At 43.6% G+C, this 22,147-nt stretch overlaps 1 protein-coding gene across 1 annotated transcript; it reads right to left on the minus strand.

Moving 5' to 3' along the window:
* Positions 1 to 3,550: 3,550 nt before the first annotated feature.
* Positions 3,551 to 20,107, minus strand: LOC149315436 (tyrosine-protein kinase HCK-like). The gene is made up of 12 exons (XM_089513454.1): positions 19,994 to 20,107; positions 19,273 to 19,315; positions 17,458 to 17,557; positions 16,988 to 17,086; positions 15,467 to 15,570; positions 14,137 to 14,289; positions 13,411 to 13,563; positions 12,676 to 12,858; positions 9,946 to 10,022; positions 7,283 to 7,436; positions 6,953 to 7,084; positions 3,551 to 4,419 (listed from the first exon to the last, which is right to left on the minus strand). Exons 1-12 carry the CDS (start codon positions 20,105 to 20,107, stop codon positions 4,217 to 4,219), a joined length of 1,515 nt encoding a protein of 504 aa, XP_089369580.1. The 3' UTR covers positions 3,551 to 4,216.
* Between the last annotated feature and the right edge of the window lie 2,040 nt (positions 20,108 to 22,147).

Raw genomic sequence — 22,147 nt, forward strand, 5'->3', positions numbered from 1 at the left:
TGCACCACACTACAAGGGAGAGTGTTTCACTGTTGAGCAGCTCTTATGGTCAAAACGTTCTTGCTAATGTTGAGGGGGAATCTCTTTCCTGTCATTTGAGTCTTGTGTTGCTCTATGCCCTATTCTCTGGAACAGCAGAAAACAATTTGCTCCATCCTCAATATGACATCCCTTCAAATATTTAAACAGGGCTATATTCCTCAAGACATGGTTTCCAGACCCTTAGTCACCCTCCTCTGGACATGCTCCAGCTTCTCAACATCCTATTTAAATCATGGTGCCCAGAACTGGATCCATTGCTTGCCATAATTTCTTTTGTCACTCACCCATGAATTGATCAAACAAGTTCACAAATGGGCAGCTGCACCATCAACCCCACTGCACACCTCATGGAGGAAAATGACAACAAACACATCAGGTTACCAACAATACAATGGATTTAATAAGAACATTAACAAACTCGTCAGGCCATTGTGGGAACATGAATTGGGAAAACCCGGGGATAAGATGGCTCTTCACATCAGTTTGCTTCCAACCCATGACAAAGATGCTTCTCAATAGCTTCTGTGCAGACACCACTCAGCATTCACACATGGTCCATTGGCAGTCAAACATTCCATGAAACCAATAATGTTTTTATATTAATGTCCTTTTTACTGCCATTGGATTATCATCTGAGGTCAAAGAACCAAGAGAGAGTGTTGTGGGCTTCTTTCTCTTCACCCTTTTGGGAATCTGGAGACATGAGCAGGCAAACGCTCCTGCCCATCTGGTATCCACATTTAACATCTGAGTTGCATTTGTAATTTTCATGCGCACACTTCATTTGTGAAAGTTTGAGCTTTGTCTAGTGTTCCAAGTCAAACTGAAGAAGAACCGTTTGCTCTCCTGAATATTGTTGGCATACTATTTTTTATAAGAATATCATGACCTACAAATATTAAGTTGATTATCATAAGGGCTCTCCAGACCACCCCAAAGGGATGGGTTGGAGGTGCCCAGTTTCCCTCTGGTGGGATGCCGCAGCAGCCAAACTTCACGGCGTCCCTCCAGACCAAAAAGAACCCAGAAAACCGGGTTGTTTTAGGCATGCAGGGACAATGTCTTGAGTGCACCATTGGCGCACTGTGATGTGTCCATGAGGCAAGCAAGGCAATCAGAGATGTGGATGCGGTGCTGTGCTTGCGTCGTGCACGTGCGCCACATATGGCACTGTCCATATGTGTTAGGTTCTGGAGCATGTGGATGCTGCGCACTCCAAAACCCTAAAGTTGGCCTGAGGCAGCGCTTCCTGCCCGTCTGTTTCAGGCCTCAGTTTAGAATGTCAAGTTGTTGACTCGTAATTGCTACTAACTTGGGATTTTGTAATTAATATAAAAATTTCTGTTCCAGTTAGGCTCACCATTTGTTTCTTATTTCAAGGAACATGTCCTTATTTTGGATTCAGACATACAGTTGGCCCTCCATGTTTGTGGCTTTGACTTTTGCGGGGTTGATTAATGTGTTCTCTCTAGCAATCTCTAGGTCCTCCAGCATGACTCTGCTAGAAGTTGTGCTGGAGAACCTAGAAGTTCCTAGAGAAAATACTTCCCTATACATTTGTAGGTCCACCAGCATGATTTTATGATCAACATCTGGTAGATTTTTATTTATTTATTTAGGTATTTATATCTCGCCCTTCTGCCCTAATGGCTCTCAGAGCGGCTTACAATTATGATTTTTAATCAAACAGTTCCCTGCCCTCAGGCTTACAATCTAAAAGACACGAAACAAAAGGAGAAGGGAATGGTGGAGGGAAAGGGGATGAGATCCAGTGGTTCTTCTCTCCCTCTGAGGCCTGGACCAAGGTAGATGGATTGGAGGGAGGGCTCTTCCTTCTTCCAGGCTAGTCCTGATGGAACTGGACTTGCCTGGCGAACTCCCACTCAGGCCGGCAGACAGCAGTTGGGGAGGGCGGAGTCTCCTTCCTCTCAGGCTAGTCCTGATGGAGCTGGACCTGCCTGGTGAACTCCCTCTCAGGCCGGCGGATGGTAGTTATGGAGGGTGGAGTCTCCTTCCTCTCAGGCTGGCCCTGATGGAACTGGACCTGCCCGGTGAACTCCCTCTCAGGCCGGCGGATGGCAGTTATGGAGGGCGGAATCTCCTTCCTCTCAGGCTAGTCCTGATGGAGCTGGACCTGCCTGGTGAACTCCCTCTCAGGCCGGCGGATGGCAGTTATGGAGAGCGGAGTCGCCTTCCTCTCAGGCTAGTCCTGATGGAGCTGGACCTGCCTGGTCAACTCCCTCTCAGGCCGGCGGATGGTAGTTATGGAGGGCGGAGTCTCCTTCCTCTCAGGCTGGCCCTGATGGAGCTGGACCTGCCTGGTGAACTCCCTCTCAGGCTGGCGGATGGCAGTTATGGAGAGCGGAGTCTCCTTCCTCTCAGGCTAGTCCTGATGGAGCTGGACCTGCCTGGTCAACTCCCTCTCAGGCCGGCGGATGGTAGTTATGGAGGGCGGAGTCTCCTTCCTCTCAGGCTGGCCCTGATGGAACTGGACCTGCCTGGAGAACTCCCTCTCAGGCCGGCGGATGGCAGTTATGGAGGGCGGAGTCTCCTTCCTCTCAGGCTAGTCCTGATGGAGCTGGACCTGCCTGGTCAACTCCCTCTCAGGCTGGCGGATGGCAGTTATGGAGGGCGGAGTCTCCTTCCTCTCAGGCTGGCCCTGATGGAGCTGGACCTGCCTGGTGAACTCCCTCTCAGGCCGGCGGATGGCAGTTATGGAGAGCGGGGTCTCCTTCCTCTCAGGCTAGTCCTGATGGAGCTGGACCTGCCTGGTGAACTCCCTCTCAGGCCGGTGGATGGCAGTTATGGAGAGCGGAGTCTCCTTCCTCTCAGGCTGGCCCTGATGGAACTGGACCTGCTTGGCGAACTCCCTCTCAGGCCGGCCATATTCATAGATGTTGACCATAGAGTTGCACTGGAGGACCTGGAGATTCTTAGAAAGGTGTTCTCTCAGGTTAAAAAGTATAGCGCTTTTTTATCTGTGGTTTTTCCATATTTACGGGGGCCCTTCACCCCAACCCCAGTGAATGTGGAAGGACCATTGTATTAAAATAATAAAACTGAACAGTTGCAAGAGTCTCATAGGGTCACCTAGTCAACTCCTGATATCTTAAATCCATAGCTAAAGCCCCAAGGATAGGTGGCTATCTAAACCGAGTTTAAAAACCAACAATGAAAGAGAACCCAGCACCTCCCAAGGTAGTTCACTCTTCTGTCAAAGAGCTCTTACTGTCAAGAACTTCTTCCTAATGTTCAATCAGAGTCTCTTTCTTATAATTTGAATTCAGTGGGATGGAGCAGCAGGGAACAAACTCACTCCATCTTCTCTGTGATGGCAGCACCTGAGATATTTGCAGATGGCTCTGTCAGATCATCACTCCATCTCTTCTTCTCTAGACTAAACATATTCAATTGCCTCAGCTGTTTCTCATTAGGCTTGGTTTTCAGACCCCTTTGCCACCTAAATTAGGAACCGTTTCTTACATTAAGGGACAGCTAGGAAACCAAATTAGCATGATACCAATGAATGTATTTAAAGCAGTAAGTTAATGACAGGACAAATTTTCTCTTTCTCTGCACACAACCAAGCATTCTAGAACAGAGGCTGAAAAAACTTTATTTGGACTGCAACTCCCATGGCTGTGTTGGCTGAGGAATTCTGGGAGGTGTAGTCCACAGAAAAGTCGAGTTGGAAGGGACCACAAAGTCCACCCCATTCTGCGATGCAAGTCTAGTCCAACCCCATTCTGAGATGCAAGAAGGCACAGCTAAAGCACTCTTGAAAGATGCCCATTCAACCTCTGTTTTAAGACCTCCAAAGATGGAGAGCCTTTTGAATTTTTGTCTTTTCCAAGCTCTGCCCTAGAAGAACAGCTGATGGTTTTCCAACTGGAAACTAAAGGTGCGTACCATGCCTCCTCTGCAATGGCATTGGTTGGCTGTGGCTGTGGTTTCATTAGGATATTTTAGTTAAGAACACAAGAATGGCTTTTGTTAGGTCAAGTTTCAGTCTAGTACTGTTCCTAACAGTAGCCAGTGAGATCCCTTTGAAAGCTGACAAAAATAAGATGTCTACTTAGGCCACCAGGGGATTCTTGATGTCCACGTTTACTGTTCGCAGCATTGTTCTCTGTGTGGACCTTCTCATTCCATTGCTTTTTCATTTATCTGTTTTCTAAGGCTGTTGCTGATACTGACTTTCTGTGGCAGTGAAGAAATCCTCCAGGATACTCTGATTGTACTCAAATGTTGGGCGATCCTCCGGCTTGTTCTTCCAACACCGCATCATGATTTCGTAGAGTTCCCTAGGGCAACCCTCTGGACACGGCATCCGGTAGCCACGCTCAAGGGCACGCATCACCTCCTGGTTTGACATCCCTGGATTTTAAAATAGAGAAAGAAAAAGAGACTTACAGGTATTATTAAAATAAAACCAGACCGGCCTGATCACTATTTACAATCCCTCTCAAGAAGACTGTGGTGGTTGAACATAGAGGAGAACTGTTTCATGTCACATCACCCATCTTAGAACCCTAGGATGCATCTATACTGGAGAAATAATGCAGTTTGATACCACTTTAAGTGCTGCAGCTCCATCCTATGGAACCCTGGGATTTGTAGAAGGTCTTTAGCCTTCTCAGCTGCCAGTGTCTCAGAAAACTCCAAATCCCAAGATGCTGTAGGATAGATCCGTGGCATTAAGGTGGCATCAAATTGCATTATTTCTACAGTGTAGATGCACCCCCAGAATCATAGAGCTGGAAGGGATCCCAAGGGCCATGCAGGAATATGCAGCTAAAGCAATCCCAAAGGTAGCCAACTTCTGTTTAAATATCTCTAAAGGCGAGTCCACCATCGACTGAAGCAATATATTCCACTTTCAAACAGCTCTTACTGGCAAGAATGTCTTCCTAATGTTTAGTTAGAATCTCCTTCCCTGTAATTTAAATCCGTTGGTTCGGGTCTTGCCCTCTGGAACAGCAGAAAACAAGCTCACTCCACCTTCCACATGCTGGCAGCCCTTCAGATACTTAAAGATGGCTATCATGTCTTCTCCAAGCAAAAAATACCAATTTCCCTGAATCATTTCTCATAAGCCATGGTTTCCAGACCTTTGACTATCTTGATTTCTCTTTTCTGAACGCGTTCCAGCTTATCATTATTCTTCTTGAACTGTGGTGGCCAGAACTGGACAGAGGATTCTAGCTGAGGTCTGACTAAAGCTGAACAGAGTGATACTCTATAGAATGATACATAATCCTCTATGAAGATGTCAGACTAGCTAAAACTGAGTGGGACTTTGAGTTCATTTAGCCCAGCATCATCTACTCTTGCTATTATCAGCTCCCCAAGGGTCCTTTCCCCCCCAGGTTTGCTACCTGCGACCACAGCTTGGAGGAATTTAACTTTTTGGACTGCAGTTACAAGTATCCCCCAGTTAGCTTGGCTAGTGCCTCCTCTAAGCTATGGGATGAGTGTGTGACTAGCAATCATCATCATCATCATGAAAGTACAAGAAAAGAGATTCTACCTCAACATTAGGAAGAACTTTAGGACAGTAAGAGCTGTTTGACAGTGGAAGACACTTCCTTGGAGAGTGGTGGAATCTCCTTCTTTGGAGGGGGGATGGTTTGATTGTGTTTTTGAATGGCAGAATGGGGGTGGATATGATGGCTCTTAGGGTCTCTTCCAATTCTACCATTCTAGGATTCTATCATCATCATCATCATCATCATCATCATCATCATCATCATCTTCTTCTTCCAAGATCTGAGGTTAGGCTTTCAGATGGTTGAGGAATTTTGGAAACTTGTTCAAAAACATAACCTTTCCTAAAGTCTGTTGACATCATTTTAGCTGGAGATACCAGAGGCTAAACTTGCAGTTTCCTGGATACAAGGCATGTGCTTCCCCACCAGCACATGCCCTGGCTATACAAACAGACCAGGCTATCAGTCCCTCTTGCCCAGTGCTGCTATGCTTTGGCTGGCAGTAGCTCCAGGCTAGGAGTGGGCAAGCCCCAAGGGACTTAAGAGTTCTCTGCTAATTCTTGACATTTCACCAGCATCCTCTCAGTCCAGGGTCACATAGTATATATGTACCCCATTCACTCCTATGCCAGCATTCTCTGAAGATTCCAGCCACAGATGCTGGTGAAACGTCAGGAATAAACTCTTCCAGAACACAGCCACATAGCCTGAAAAATCCACAAAAATCTATGGATTCCAGCCATTAAAGCCCTCGATTTCACAATAAATAAATTAATTTCAAGTAATTCACCAAACTATAAATCCCAGGCCTTCATAGGATGGAGACTGGTTGATCAAAAACGGCATGAATCTGTTCTAGCTGTGTGTGTGTGTAGATACACTCATAGGGTGTATTTACTCTTTAGAAATAATACAGTTTGACACCACTTCTAAGTGCTGTAGCTCCATCCTATTGAATCCTGGGATGTGTAGTTTTACAGGATCATTAGCCTTCTCTGCTAAAAATTGCTAGTGTCCCACCAAAATACAGATCCCAGGATTCTGTAGGATGGAGCCATGGCAGTTAAAGTGGTGTCAAACTGCATTATTTCTAAAGTGTACATGCATCCATAGACCATCTGCAGAGAAGGCAAAAACTGTGATGCTGGTTCTGACTCACTCCTATCATCTGTGGCAACCTCCTCCAACCTGGCAGTCTCCAGATGTGTTGGAAGACTATTAGTCCTTACCCATGGGAGTTGTATTCTCACACATTTGGGGAGCACCAGGTTGAAGAAGGTTGATCTGGAGACTTAAGACTGAATAAACCATTGTTCATCCCATCTCTTTTCCACAAAGGACTCCCACTCTTCCTAAGACCTAAAACCAAGAAATCCAAGACCCATAGAGACACAGCAAGAGGAGCTTTTCTTTCTCTGCACCTGGATAAGGGGTCCGTCCATAAGTAATTATCTCCATCAGGAGAATCCCAAAGGACCAGATGTCTGATTTGATGGTGAAGGAGCCGTAGTTGATGGCTTCCGGTGCAGTCCATTTGATGGGAAACTTGGCACCTGTCCGATGAATCAAAAATGGGGAAAAGATTATGCTTCAGATGAAAAAATAACTTTCGGGAGAATGCCGTAGCAGGCAGCCTCTCTCAAACAACCAGGTGAAAAGTACAATGTAAAGCTAGCTAACCAGAGACACAAATAAAGGTAGAGGGAGAAAACAGGGAGACCGCTGTAAGAGTACAGATCCTCTCTTTATACCTTCCCTGGCTGTGTATTCATTGTCCTCAATCACTCTGGCCAGGCCAAAATCAGCAATTTTGCACACTAGTATTCCTGATACTAGGATGTTGGCAGCTCTCAAGTCCCGATGGATGTAGTTTCTCTGTTCAATGAAAGCCATGCCTTCGGCAATCTGAAGCAAGAAAAGAAAAAGGCATCTGTTACAAAGGGGTGATGGCTGGGAGACATAAATCCATGGCATGCTAGGAGAGAACCCTTGCACCTCTTAAACTAGGAACAAAGTCTCACTCAGCTAGCCTTGGGCAGACTTCATGGCCAAAGTGAATGATACATTTATCACATTTTTGTAGAGGTGCTCCTCCAAATGGAGAAAGATGGCTGTTTCTCATGGCACATGATTTCCTTCACCCACCTATCTTGCATTTAGTGTGCTCTGTTGTTGTTTTTCAATCCATCATGGGAAGGTAAACACAAATTTATTTGCAAGTCTGATTGCTGAGGTTCATTCACAGGATCGCCATAAGTCAAAGCTGATGTGGCAGCAAGTGATAACAGCAAATATAGTTAATCCAAAATACATGTGTCAGTTTTATGCCTCCAGACAGATTGTGGGACCTGAGCCACACATGTCTGGCTAATACCTTTCTCATCTTTAATTTGTTGCCTTCATTATGACTGCTATTGCTGTCTTTTTAATCTATCAACATTTTAATCTTGAAGTCAGAAGTACTGTTGCTTTGGTTTGGTTTGCAGAAAGATCTTGTAGCACCTTTGAGACTAACTGAAGTGAAGAAATTGGCAGCATGAGCTTTGGTTGTTATTTTACTGATTATCAACTGGAGGATTGAGATTGCAAATTAGTCCATGAATGTTGATTGGCTAATCCCTCTCCTCTTTTTTATACCACAAGCCTGATGAAGAATTCTGAAGAACTCAAAAGCCTGCACACCTTTGTGGCATTTTGGCTATCCCAAATAAAGACAATGTCTGACTGTGGATTTACTCCTTCTTGTTGACCAACATTGTTAGAAGAGGTAGGACTTTTTAAAAAACTAAGAACTTCCAGCTTTGAAATGGAGATTTTCACACGGGGACGGGATAGGGACCGGATCATTCTCCCATCTGTAACCTGTCATTAAAGTGGCATTGCATTAACATGGACATCTGTTAATGCAAAATGCAGGCCAATGTTGCCTTAATGAGAGGTTAATTATGGGATAATGATGGGTTCTGCGCAATTTCATCTGAAAGCCTTTCGCTTGATCATTGTCATTTGTACTTCCCGGATGAGATAAGTCCCTCTAAAAGTCCTTCCCGCATTTGTGCGGGAATAATGGGATCATGATAGGACAGGGATGTGATGACCCTTGTCTGATAATCCCCACGGTTTTAGCAATGACCTCTGCAATGACCTCACAATATCTTTAAATACTGGAAGGCCTGTCATATAGAGGAGAGAGGCAGCTTGTTTTTTGTTACTCCAAAACCCAGGGGTGAATCTACTACACTGTAGAAATAATGCAGTTTAACACCACTTTAACTGCTATGGCTCGATCCTACAGAAGCCTGTGATTGGTAGTTTTGTGGGGCACTAGCACTCTTGTAAAGCTACAAATCCTGGGATTCCATAGGATGGCACTACAGCACTTAAAAGTGGTGTCAAACTGCATTATTTCTGTAGTGTTAATGCAGCCTTAGACACAAAGCAAAGGATTCAAATTACAGGAAAAGAGATTCCACCAAAACATTAGGAAGAATGTCTTTACTGTAAGAACTGTTTAACCATGGAATGGACTGCTTCAGAGGGTAGCAGACTCTCCATGTTTGGAGGTCTTTTCATACAGGCGTTGGATGGGCATCTTTCAGAAGTGCTTTAGTTGTGTATTCCTTTATAGCAAGGGGCTGGAATACATGGCCTTTGTGGTCCCTTCTTCTCTATGATTCGTAAGTCTTTGATGTATTGAAGAAAGAGTTAACTGTCCGCTCAGCCAAGACAAACAAGATGGATGACAGTAGGCACACCTGCTCTTTTGAATGGCTGACTTTGATAGAAGGAAGGAGAACACAGTCAGACCTGAGGAACAAAGGGCTGTTTGTTCTAAGATACAGTGAAAACAGTTTCTCCTTTGCAGAGAATTAGGCCTAAGGGAAGGAAATGCCTCTGGACTCATTCCAGGTTTTCTGTGCCTTAAAAATAAAACAACTCATCCCCCCCCACACACACCCATACACAATAGGAAGACAGTTTTGTATATTCAGATATGGGTTCAACTGCTTTCAGCTGGGAAGAACAAGGCTCTCCACAGACCACTTACTAGCCTCTTGCCTCATATATATTTGGACCCCAAAATCTGCCCTCGACTTATACATGAGGTCAACTTATAGTTGGGTATATACGGTAGTCCAACACTGACACCAAAACATCATGCGGTCTCTCATATACATGACATTATATTAGTTGGCCCCCCATATCCATGGATTCTTTATCCATGGATTCAAGCATCCATGGCTTGAAAATATTGAAAAAAAATATTTTTCCTCAGTCGTTCCAGAGTCTAGCTCAGGACCCAGTGGATTCAAATTGCAAGCAACTCTATGATGCTATGACCTATTCAGCAATTAACTTGCCAACTCCATTCTCCCTGTTCCCATGGAGGGAGTGTATCCTGAAACAGCCTCACCTGGGCAGAGAAGTCTATCAGTTTTGGAAGCAGCAGACTACGTCCTTCATCACTTTTCAGGAAATCCAGCAAACTGCCTATGGGAAGGAAACAAAAAGCAAGAGTCTAGTGGAACCTTGAAGACAAGACAAATTTGGGTGGACAATATCAATATCAATCAATATCATCAGAAGATGATATTGGCCCAAAAAACAGCCTCTAGAACCCCACTTGATATTGTCCACCCAAAGATTGGAAATGTTCCTTTTTAATTGTGTGTGTATGCCTTCAAGTGACTTCCAATGTATGGCAACTCTAAGGCCATGAGGTTTTCTTGGCAAGTTTTGTTCAGAAAACGTTTGCCATTGCCATCCTCTGAGGCTGACAGAGTGTGACATGCCCCTGTGGGTTTCACTCTCAAAATCCATAGGTGGCTGGGTGAGATTCTAGAAGTTGTGGTAAACTTCCACCTCCAGATTTCCATGCTCTGGTTAGTGGATTTACTTAATTTATTCTCTGGTTCAATCCCTGGCACAATTTTAAAAAGAGCAATCGGCATCTGAAATCTCTCTCTCCCCGGAGAACCACTCCCTGACAGTCATGAATGTATGGTACAAAGTTGCCTTATACACAATCAGATCTTTGAAGTAATGTGTTGCGTGCTACTAGTTACTTTTTGGAGGCAATACTTTCCCAAAAATAAGAAACAGGAATGAAGACAATACTGGTCCTCCAAACTCCATTGGCCCCAGTAGTCACACTACAGTTGGCCTTTCTTTATCCACAGATTCCGCCATCCATGGTTTGAAAATATTTTTTAAAATTTATACATTCCAAAAAGCAAACCTTGGTCTCGCCATAAAATACAGGGACACCATTTTACTAAGCCATTGTATATAATGGGACTTGAGCATCCATGGATTTTGGAATCCACTGAGGGTCCTGGAACCAAACCCCAATGGATGCCAGGAGCCCACTGTATTTTTCTAAAAGTACATTATTGTTTTCCAACAGCACATTTTTTCCAATTGTACATTTTGTGTCCAAATACACACTAAAAAATCCCACTCTGTCCTCAGTAGCATAGCTGCAAATATTTTGCAGTATCTTAGCCAAGAAGCAATGAAAGGGAGAAACACATGAAAACAGAGGCAGAAAGTAGTTTTTAGTCCATTATTTAGAGGGGCGAAAACATGGCTTAAAAGAGGGCAACCTTGCTTTCCTCACTTGTCTGTAGGACATTCTGAAAGCCAAACAGATGCAATTTATTTTCCAATTCTCCCATGGGAGGGCTGTCCAGACTCTAGTCCTCCAGAATATGTTGGACTGCAACTCCCAGCATGCAGCGTCATGGGCTTTGCTGGTTAAGGCTGATGGGATTTGCAACCCAACAATATCTGGAAGGCTGTGATTGACTCACTCCTGCCTGAAAGAATGGAAAAAAACTTGGAATGTGTTATATGAATTTATGCAGCCCAGTCCTCAACAGGCTTACTCAGAACAAAGGGTGCATTTACAATGTAGAAATAGTTTGACACCAATTCAACTGCCATGGCTCCATCCTGCAGAATTCTGGGATCTGTAGTTTGGTGAGGCACCAGCACTTTTTGGAACAGAAGGCTAAAAGCCTTATAAAACTACAAATCCCAGGATTCCATAGGGTAGAACTACAGTACTTAAAGTGGTGTCAAACTACAGTGTAGAGTAATTTGTCCTGTACTCCCAGTTGCCCTGTATTTCCTGTAATAAATACACTTTCAAAGCACGAATGATTATTTTTCTCCACTTCGTTATTGTGTGTATAACTCTCTCTCCCTTCCTGTTTGATCATTATTATCTCTTCCTTGCAGCTGCATGCTGCTTTCTGCACAGTTTCCGTGGCATTTGGCACTTGTGTACAAGTTGTTAACAAAGGAATGAGAGCCCCTCGGTTGTGCGGGAGCAAAATGTAGTAGCTGGAGGGGGAAATTCTACTAAGGACAGCCAGCAATGCAGCATGGTCACCTTCATGAAGCCAATTATGTGGTAATGTCTGAAGTCAATTCAGAGCAAGGGCAGTCCTTCTTGCCCTCACTCTGCCATGTTCTCATGCAAATACAGCAAGGAACATTGTTGCTGCAAACCTTCAAGTCATTTCTGACTTAGGGCGATCTTAAGGTGAATCTTTCATGTGGTTTTCTCAGCAAGATTTGTTCAGAAAGGGTTTGCTTTTGCCTCCTTTTGAGGCTGAGAGTGTGTGGCTTGCCCAAGGCACCCAGAGGGTTTCCATGGCTGAGTGAGATTCAAATGCTGGTCTCCAGCGTCCAGATTTCTAATCCAGTGCTCAAACCACAACACACTGTTCTCAGGAATAAAAGTACACATTGAGAAAAATACGTGGTGGGTGACGTTGCCTCTGGTACTAGGAACATAAAACAGGTACTAAGGACATGAAAAATGTATTGGGGTGGGGGATTTTATTGAAAACCTCCTCTTCATCCTACCCCAGGGATTGGAGAAATTATTTTGGGGGGCTACAACTCCCTGGAAGTTTTCACTGAAAGCTTCCACCTTACCCTGCAACTTGAAAGAGTTATGCTTTTGAACTACAACCCCCAGAATCCTCCACCAGCATGGCCAGCAGATTCTGGGAACTGCAATCCAAAATGCATCTTTCCCATGCTCTGTAGCCACCCTCCCCACCCCACAAAACCATCATTTCCAGCTAAAAACATTTGGCAGTGCACAGGCCAGCCGTCGCCAGTCTTTTACCTTTCTCCATGAATTCTGTAATGATGTAAATGGGCTCTTCCTTGGTCACAACAGCATTCAGCTTGACCAGTTTGTCGTGCTGCAGGGTCTTCATGATGTTGGCCTCTTCCAGGAAGGCTTCTACGGACATGCTGCCCGGCTTCATGGTCTTCACGGCCACTTTTGTGTGCCTGTTGTAGGTGGCTGGAGGAGAGAGAGGGAGGCGGTAGAATCACAGTGAACCCATTGGAATAAACCCATAGAATCGCAATATGCCTTTTCCATTGTGCTCCTGTCTTTGCAGAGAATTATACAGGTGAAGTCTTCCTTATCCAAAACGCTTGGGACCAGAACTGTTTTGGATTTTGGAATACCCGCATTTGGCTGTATGTAGATAATGAGCTATCTTGGAAATGGGACTTAAGTTTAAACACAAAATTCATTTATGTTTCATATACACCTCTGTTGTTGTTGTTGTTGTTATGTGCCTTCAAGTGGTCTCTGACTTATGGTGATCCTAAGGCGACACTATCATGGGGTTTTCTTAGCCAGTTTCTTCAGAGGGAGTTTGCCATTGCTATCCTCTGAGGCTGAGAGAGTATGACTTGCCTAAGGTCAGACAGTCAGTTTCATGGCTCAGAGGGAATTCAAACCCAGTTATGGCTGAACTTGTTTCTGAAGCAGGAAATGAATGATCTAGCATACTCTTCCCATGCTACTATGAAGGCAATAAACAGTCTGACTTTATCTTCTTACCCATCCAGACGTCACCAAACTGTCCAGCTCCTAGTTTCTTCTCGAGCTTCAGGGAGTCACGGGGGATTTCCCAGGCGTCCTTCTCCCAGGGTTTCTCAGGCTTTGGCACAACACACGGGTTGGTCAGTGCTTGGCATAGACCATCGCTTTGTCCTGAAAGAGACCCAAGAAGAATAGCAGTCCTTTAGTGTCAAACTCCCCAACAGACCCACTTGATGTTGGACACTCATGTGCCTTCAAGTTGCCTTTTCACTTATGGTGACTCCATGAATTTCATAGTGTTTTCTTAGGCAAGGAGTACTTAGAGCTGGTTTTGCCAGCTCCTTCCTCTGAAATATAGCCTTTAGCATATGGTCTTCATTGATAGTCTCCCATTCAAGTACTAACCAGGGCTGACCCTGCTTTGCTTCGATCAGATGGGATCTGGTGCCTTTAGGTTATTTTGGTCTTACTGCTACCTTATGGGGTGCTTTTCAGGTTTTCCCTGAAGCAGGGAGAGAAAGACCCCCTCAGTGCAGCAGAAGATGGTGAAGGGGGTGGTATTATTATTATTATTATTATTATTTCCTGCTTATTTCCCAAAAATGGGACACAACAGAGCTTACAAATTTAACCCCCTCAATAACAATTAAAAAAATACAAAAGTGGGCATTACAATGGAATTAAACTAGTATAACATTATGATTATAAGGTATATCCATCCCAAAATTCCCAAGGCTTACTTACCTTTATAATGGGCAACTAATTCGTGGAGGCTGTTGAAGGTATTCCGAGGAGAGATGTAGAAACCCCCGCTGTCCAGTGTCCGGATCTTGTAATGTTTCACTATGTCCATGTTGTTGCTGTTGTCAAAATCTCTCACCGACAAAGAGTAACTCCCTGCCAGAAGAGGAGGGAAAGGGACGGAGGGTGAGGACAATGGTTTCTTCCATTCCTTCCGACCATATAAATCTCCTTCAATGGGATCTAGCTGGGTTCCTTTGTCTAGTGGCCAGGATGGCCATCACTAGACATGGGAAGAAATCCAAAGCACTGCCCTTATCGGTCTGGAAAATAGTTCTTATGGAGAAAACGACAGCCCTTGTTAAGGAAACAAGAACCAACCATAACGCTTCTTATGCAATAGGGCAGCCTTTTACTTCTTATGTTAATAGAAATAATAATATTTGTTGTCCTGCATCAATGAATAGCAATTTCTGGAGGGATCTATCACTGTGTTCAATATGTATGAGCAGCACATGTGGGCACATAGACAGTTGTTGGTATTTTGCCACTTTTAATGATTTGGGACTAATCTGCATTGCAGAATTCATGCAGTTTGACACTGCTTTAACTGCCATGGCTCAATGCTATGGAATTCCGGGATTTGTAGTTTTCTGAGATATTTAATCCTCTCTGTCAGAGAGTCCTGATGCCACAACAAACTACAAATCCCAGAATTCTATAGTATGGAGCCATGGCAGTTAAAGCAGCATCAAAATGCATTATTTCTGCAGTGCAGAGCAGACCTTCAATAGTATTTTATTGTACCTTTATTATTGAAAAATGATAGACCTGCCATCAGAGTTTAAGGTGCAACATTTTCACTCATTATAAATGTGGTCTGAGACAGTGTTTCTAAGGAGGGTTTCTCCATGAGAAATAAACATGGAGATTACAAAGGCGCATAGCACATGTTAAAATATAAATCCATGTAGATCCACATAGTTTACTGGTAACTTTCTGATTAGACTATTGCAATGCACTCTACATGAAACTGCCCCTCCAAGATGACTTGGAAACTACAGCAAGCTCAAATGGCAACAGCAACATTCTCATCTGGACCAGTTGTCCTCCTTTTTGAAGACGTGTCCTACATTTCAATCTTCTGTCAAGAAGGAATTTCCAAAATATCTTATAGTTTGAGCATCACTAAGAAGCAGATTGAGATTGCTGTTCCTCTTTGAGATATGTATCTAGTTGGCAGCCTGTCCTTGATGCAAATAGGGGATAGGACGGATCCTTCTAAAAAAATTGGCACCTATTGCCCATTTTGGGGGGTGGGAGGGAGCATTACCTTTAGTAGTCTCGCTATCTCGGATCATGAAGGAGCCGATAACATTTCCAGGAGCCAGCAGCTGCCGCTCTGCATCCTTCCGGCTGACGCCTCTGAAAAACCAACTGTGGAGGCAACATCCATGTAAAATTTCTGGAAATGTTGAAGTCACGAAGGAAAAAGTTTTCTGGGTTTTTTCCTCAAGCTTCCCATCTCTAGTTGTGCCCATCCTCATGAAATGTCCCTTCACTCTCCACATTTCTAGCATTGCACAGAATGATAACATCTAGAACTCTCCTCAGCTATGTTGACATTCCCAGGGCCTTTTCTCCGGATGCCTAAATTGTAGGTTATTTTGACCAAGGGATTGTCATGAGGAGGAGACTTTGGGATGGGTTAGTCTAGGCTTCTGTATAGCTAGTAACTCAGGAAGCGTCTTCATTGAAACCTTTGAAATGCTAAAAATGGACATCAGTGGCCTTGGATAGCTGGTGACTATATGAATAAATGCCCACAGTCCCCTTGCTTGGGTATTCCCTTGAATTAATTTAGGAACATTCAAAAAATTAATGATGTGAAGACTGCATGAACAATTCATTAATAACTGAGGAATCAATAGCAAGCTCCAAAATCAATCCCACTGTTCCATCTAGGTCCATATGATGATGATGATGGTGATGATGATGATGATGATGTTTTATTTATATTTCAGATTACAACAGAGATAAAATGACAGTAAGACAACAAAATTTTTATCAACCCCTAATCCCTCCTACCTTTACGACAATAGAAAATCTTGCCTACAATAGCAGAAAAGTGGCCCAGTGGTTGGTGCACAAATGTGGAAAGTGCACACTTGAAGGTTGCCCAAGCTTGGTGTACATAAATGGCAACAGCTCTGCTTAAATGCATCCAGACAGGGGTCTCTCTCAGCCTTTCTGGAATTGCTGGGGGGCAAACCTGGGCAAAGTAGTTGAACTTCCATTAAATAATGGACACCAGCGTTTTCTGACAGAGAAGGCTAAATTATATCTTGCAAAACTACAAACCCCAGGATTCCACAGCATTGAACCATGGCAGTTAAAGCAGTGACAAAGTGCATTAATTCTGCCATGTAGATGCAGCCCTAATCTGAGGGTTCAATTTCTTTCAGTATGCAACTGCCTTGAATCCCAGTCTTGGGGAAAAGGCATGATATCAGTAAATTGATGGGTTGATTTTATTTATCAGGTTTATATCCCACCTTTCCTGGATGGATCCAGGGCTGGCAGGTGTTTGGCTGAACTCTCCCAACCCTCTAAAGAAAATGGCAGAAAATGAAACTAGAAGTGATGTTGCATTGCTTCTACTTTTGGCACAATAGTGAGCTATAGACTGGCATGGATGGAGTGGGGGTTAAATGATCCCTGTTCCCTGTGCAAACACCTGGTACTCAATTGCTGCCACCCACACTGTGGGACTGAAACAGGGAGGCATCTGAGACATATGTACTGTGCATGGGAATCCAGTTTCCCTGAGGCACAGTTGCGGGTCCAGACTTACTCCTCTGTCTCCAGCGAGTTGACCCTGGCGACGTAGTTGCTGGGAATGTAGCCTTCATTGCCTGTAGATAGTGACTTGGCTCTCCACCACTCGCCTGACCTACACAGAAAGAGAAAGGGAAAGCATGGGAGCATAGCTTATTTCACCCTGTAAAAGATTTTCAGGAGAGAACCAATATGGGCTAGAGGTTTGAGTGCTGGACTAGGACTGCCCATGGTTTGAATCCCTGATCAGCCATGGAAACCCACAGATCTTGAGCAAGTCATTCCCTTTCCACCCAGAAAAAGGCAAAGGCAAAGCTACCCTGAATAAATCATGCCAAGAAAACCAAAGGATAGGAGTGCCATAAGTTGAAACTGCATATAATCGATGATATTCTCAGAGAACACAGGTTGCAGACCCATGGGAATGCTGCTTCTTATGCCAAATGCCCTCTTCTTCAAAAAATTGGACTGAGACCTGGTACTCACTCCTCTAGGACTTTGAGATGTTCCCCCTTCTGAAAGCTGAGGTCTTCCTTGTGGATGGCATCGTAGTCATAAAGGGCCAGGACAATGAAGTCTTCTGATCCTGTGGGAGTGAGGAAGGGCATGCATTCACACAACAAGCACAACACACAGGCTGGAAACAAGGATGACCCTAGGCCTAGATGTTTAGTCTGAAAGAGGGCAAAAATGCTCTCAGATGTCTCCTTGCAAGGCAATGTACTTGGAATCATAGAATCATAGAGACCCCAAGGGCCATCCAGTCCAATCCTCTTCTGCCATCCAGGAATATACAATGAAAACACCCCCACAGATGACCATCCAGCCTCTGGTTAAAAACCTCCAAAGGAGACTCCACCATTCTCTGAGGAAATGTGCTCCACTGTCGAACAGCCCTTACTGTCAGGAAGTAATGTTTAGATGGAATCTCTTTTCCATTGCTCAGAGTCCTATTCTCTAGAGCAGTAGAATAAAATAAAAAATAAATAAATAGAAAGCAAACTTGCTCCATCCTCAATATGACACCTCTTCATATATTTAAACAGGGCTATCATATCACCCCTTAACCTTTTCCCCAAGCTAAACAAAAAACTTCAAGAGGACAGGGGTAAATCTATACCACTTGCCATCACTAGAGACTTCACTGCATCATTTGCCTTCACTTCCCAAGCTGCCAACTGTAAACCCGCTTCAATCTGTAGGGAGAGGCAAGATACTACTACTACTACTACTACTAATAATAATAATAATAATAATTCACTGGCAGGGAGGAACTCATTTTCTGAGTAGAACAACATTGTGTCCTTAGAGATAAGAACTAGGAAAAGTTTCTTTGGGGGACTATAGTTCCCAGAATCCCCAGCCACCACAGCCATTGGCCACATGGACCGTTGCAAGTCTGAAAACTGCAATGCATAGAGGTTGCTTCTCCAAGTTCTGTAGCAGTCCACCTTAATACATGCAGACATTCTTTTCCCTACTGCTTTCCTTATTCAAATTACAGTTGCCCCTCTGTTTTTGCAGGGGATCAGTGCCAGTGCCCCCCCCCCCACGAAAATGAAAAATCACTAATAGTCAAGCCCCATTAGCTTGATTGGCCGCATGCGCCTGGGGGCAATTCCTTGTTTCCGGAAGGTGGCATTTGGCAACGTGGAAAACAGATCATGAGACTGAGAATCACGAAAACGCTATCATAGGGAAAAGTGTGATAAGAAATAATACAAAACTGGTATGCTTCCATTTTTAGCACAACTGTGTCAGGACAGCAGACTGGTGTGATAAAGTCCTTGGTTTGAACATCCTGATGGTAAGAGCATTCAACAGTGGAATATGTTACTGCCTCAGAGAGTGGTGGAGTCTCCTTCTTTGGATGTTTTAAGCAGATGCTGGATGGCCATCTGTCCTAGGGAGTATTTAGATCGTGTCTTCCTGCATGGCAGAAGAGGTTTGGACTTCATGGCCCTTGGAAGTCTCTTCCAGCTCTATGATTCTAACTTTACAAGGGAAAGCCAAGGGGCTGAATCTTATATCCCAAAATAGCTCCTGCACCTTGGATCGCTTCTTTGGAGTTTGGACTAAAACCCACAGTTGATCCACCCACCCCTACATAAATGGGAACCTCCAGCTCTCTACCAGAGCACTGGTTCTTCCATTTCATGTGCCATTTGAGCCTCCAAAGAGGTATCTGGCAAAATTAGCTGTTCCTAGGGGGAAAGCACAGTCTCTGCAAGGTGTTAAGAAGTAGCCCTGGTTTAGCAGCCTTTAACCTAGCTGCCTTTGACCAAACCGGACAATACATACCATCATTTCCCTGTGTGGTCCCCACGCAGGATCCTCGGTAAGCCTGGGATGCAATGGAAAATGACTGGTTCTTAAACTGGTCACAATTCATCCTTACTACAACATTTTACATTTATGATTTTTTGAAAATGTTGCATGGTCCTTTGCAGTCTTTATTAACACAGCCATTCTCCAGCCTGGTGCCCTTCAGATGAGCATATTGCTCACTCTGACCCCCCCCCCCATATGGCCATTGTCAATGGAGGATGATGGGAGCTGTAGTCTGACACATTTGAAGAGTCCCCAACTTGGATAGTGGGCTCTTCACACTTCTTAGGTCTCATTACACTGAAGAGACTAAGGAGTTTATCACACATGAGGGATCCCATGCAAAAATGGGATTTAAAGTGGGGGAAAAACCAACAAAAGCAGATTTACTATCAGACGATGTCTGGGCTAACCCAACCTTAACCTGGACATAAAGTAGAAAAGACATGTAATCTTACATAGCAAATTTCAGTCTTTCAACACCTTATCATAAAACCTCTCACACTCCATAATACAATTTTGTAAGGTTTTTTTTTTGACAACCACAATTTCAAACTGGGATCTTCAAACCATTTTTGCAACATAGCAGGGCATTTTTCTTGAAAACGGGACAAAATTGACATTTATATTAAAGCGATGAGATGCAACAGTTCTGTCCCATTTAAAATGGCACATATGGTCAGCCTAGACTTACAGGAAAGTTCTTAGACGTGGGATCTTTGACGTAATGACCCTGGAGGCTGGAGCTGGAATTAGTTCTTGAAGTCTTTCCATGAAAGCCACGTTCTTTAGATTTAATACAACCCATCCTGGGAGGAATGAAACAAAAAAGAGAGACCTTAAACCCTGGATGCTTTTGTGGTCGGGAGAAAGAAACAAATCTTCTTGTGATAATCTCACTCCTTCAGTCTGCGGCATCAGGGACCTATCTTGTTCTTCACTTTGTCTAGAACAATGCGATGGCATGAGGACAAATAATAATAATAATAATAATAATAATAATAATATAAAATATATTTTTAAAATTTTTGTACATAAAACAAAGTTTGCGCACACTGAACCAACAGAAAGCAAAGATGTCACTATCTTAGCCACCGATGAAACACGTTTTGGATTTTGGATTATTTGAGATATTATTATTATTATTATTATTTCTTACCATGGATCTAGGCAGGGAACAACAAAAGGCCAACATATATGCATCAGTTAAGAACACAACATCAGTTAGAACATACATCAAATGAAAGAACAAACAAGACACATATTTATTAATACAATTTACTTTTAAAATTAATCATTTAAAATTTACATGTTTAAATATCTTCTGGAAAGGCCTGCTGGAAGAGATTAGTCTCCAGTGCTATTTTAAATTTGGAGAGTCTGTTTATCTGTTGAATCTCTTCTGGCAGGTCATTTCAAAGTCTAGGTGCAGCTGAAGAGAAAGTCCTCTGGCTAACAGTCACCAGAGAGATCCTGAGCAGCACCTTTGAGACTAACCCACTTCCCTAAGATTTAAGTCTACTTCCTCAGATGCATTTTTAATGTAAAGAAGTATACTTAAGTCTAGGAAAGTTCATGTTTCCAACTTCTTTCTTTTAGTTAGTCTCAAAGCTGCTGCTCAAGACCTCTCTACATACTGGTTCCGCAGACTAACACGGCTATATCTTTGAAGTCCCCAACCTAATCCTGGCTGACAAGTAAATGTCTGCCTGAGGACCTGAGCATACAGGGCAGATTATACGGATAATTCTATACAAAGTTTAATTTTATTTCAACATTAACTTTATGTAACTCCCGCCATACATGTTTTAACCTATGTCTTGGTGCTATACTCTTTGCTTGAATCTATTGCACCAGGTCCTAGTCTCTGGAGCAGCAGAAAACAAACTTGCTCCCTCCTCAATATGACATCCTTTCAAATACTTAAAGAGGGCTGTCATAACACCTCTTAACCTTCTCCTTTCCAGGCTAAAAATCCACAGCTCCCTAAATCTCTTCTCATAAGTCATGGTTTTGAGACCCTTAAACTTGTAAGAGGAAGACACTAGGGACCCTAGCCCTTATACATTTAGGGAAAGTGTATAAAGGATGGATGCTGGGCAGGTGTCACTGACAAGGGCCTTCTAACAGGTAAGAGGGAAAAGGTACCCTAAAGGCATAGAGAGGATGTTGTGCATCATTCACAACACTAACTTAGACACGTTTGTTACCACCTGGAGAGAGGAGGCCAGCAGTTCCAAAGCAGTCTCTCTAGTAGGTGACTGATAAAAGCATGTGAATCCATTTTTGGAGACAAGGGGCAGAGTTTGTACCTGCATGTTGGCAAACCTTCCCTGCGAGAAGCCTGCCAGTATACCTGAAGGTATTGTAAAACTAATTTGCATCAAAACAGATGCCTTTTCTTTGCCGCCCTTGTAACCAAAAGTCTAAGATTTTGCAGGCAGTAAAATAATTATTGGTATAAGCAAAGCAATATTAAAAACAAAAAAAGAAAGTAGCTTCCAAAGAACAGTCTCAGGGAAAACACAGAGGGTGTTCCCATGAAGGTTTTCACCAGGGACATGTTGCTGCCTTGACCAAGATATTCCCTTTCCCCTATATATGGCAGGAGTTGTTGCCATTTCAGTTTTCTGTAAGGCTACCAAACAAAAGAGGGTGCCATTGATAATGCAGGCAGGGAAAGACAGGACATGGCACCAGGTTAAGGAAGCTTGACTTAGGATGATCAACCTTATTGCAAGAATGTTCTTCCTCCTTTCCAAACCACTTAAGCCAATGGTGGTTGATGGCTTCCATGCTAGTGGGAAACTGAATCCACTCATCATAAATTTAAAGGAGCCATTCAAGG

This window comes from Sceloporus occidentalis, unplaced genomic scaffold, assembly GCF_023333645.1.
Source record: "Sceloporus occidentalis isolate IW3139 unplaced genomic scaffold, rSceOcc1.0.p SCAF_3, whole genome shotgun sequence".
NCBI classification, from domain to species: Eukaryota; Metazoa; Chordata; class Lepidosauria; order Squamata; family Phrynosomatidae; genus Sceloporus; species Sceloporus occidentalis.

Excerpts from the sequence above, each read along its gene's own strand:
- LOC149315436 (XM_089513454.1), bottom strand. The coding sequence starts at position 20,107 with ATGGGTTGTATTAAATCTAAAGAACGTGGCTTTCATGGAAAGACTTCA. Across the intron at positions 15,571-16,987 it reads AACTCGCTGGAGACAGAGGA|TTGGTTTTTCAGAGGCGTCA; the intron begins GTAAGTCTGGAC and ends TTGCCTCCACAG. Across the intron at positions 13,564-14,136 it reads ATTAGTTGCCCATTATAAAG|GACAAAGCGATGGTCTATGC; the intron begins GTAAGTAAGCCT and ends GGTCTCTTTCAG.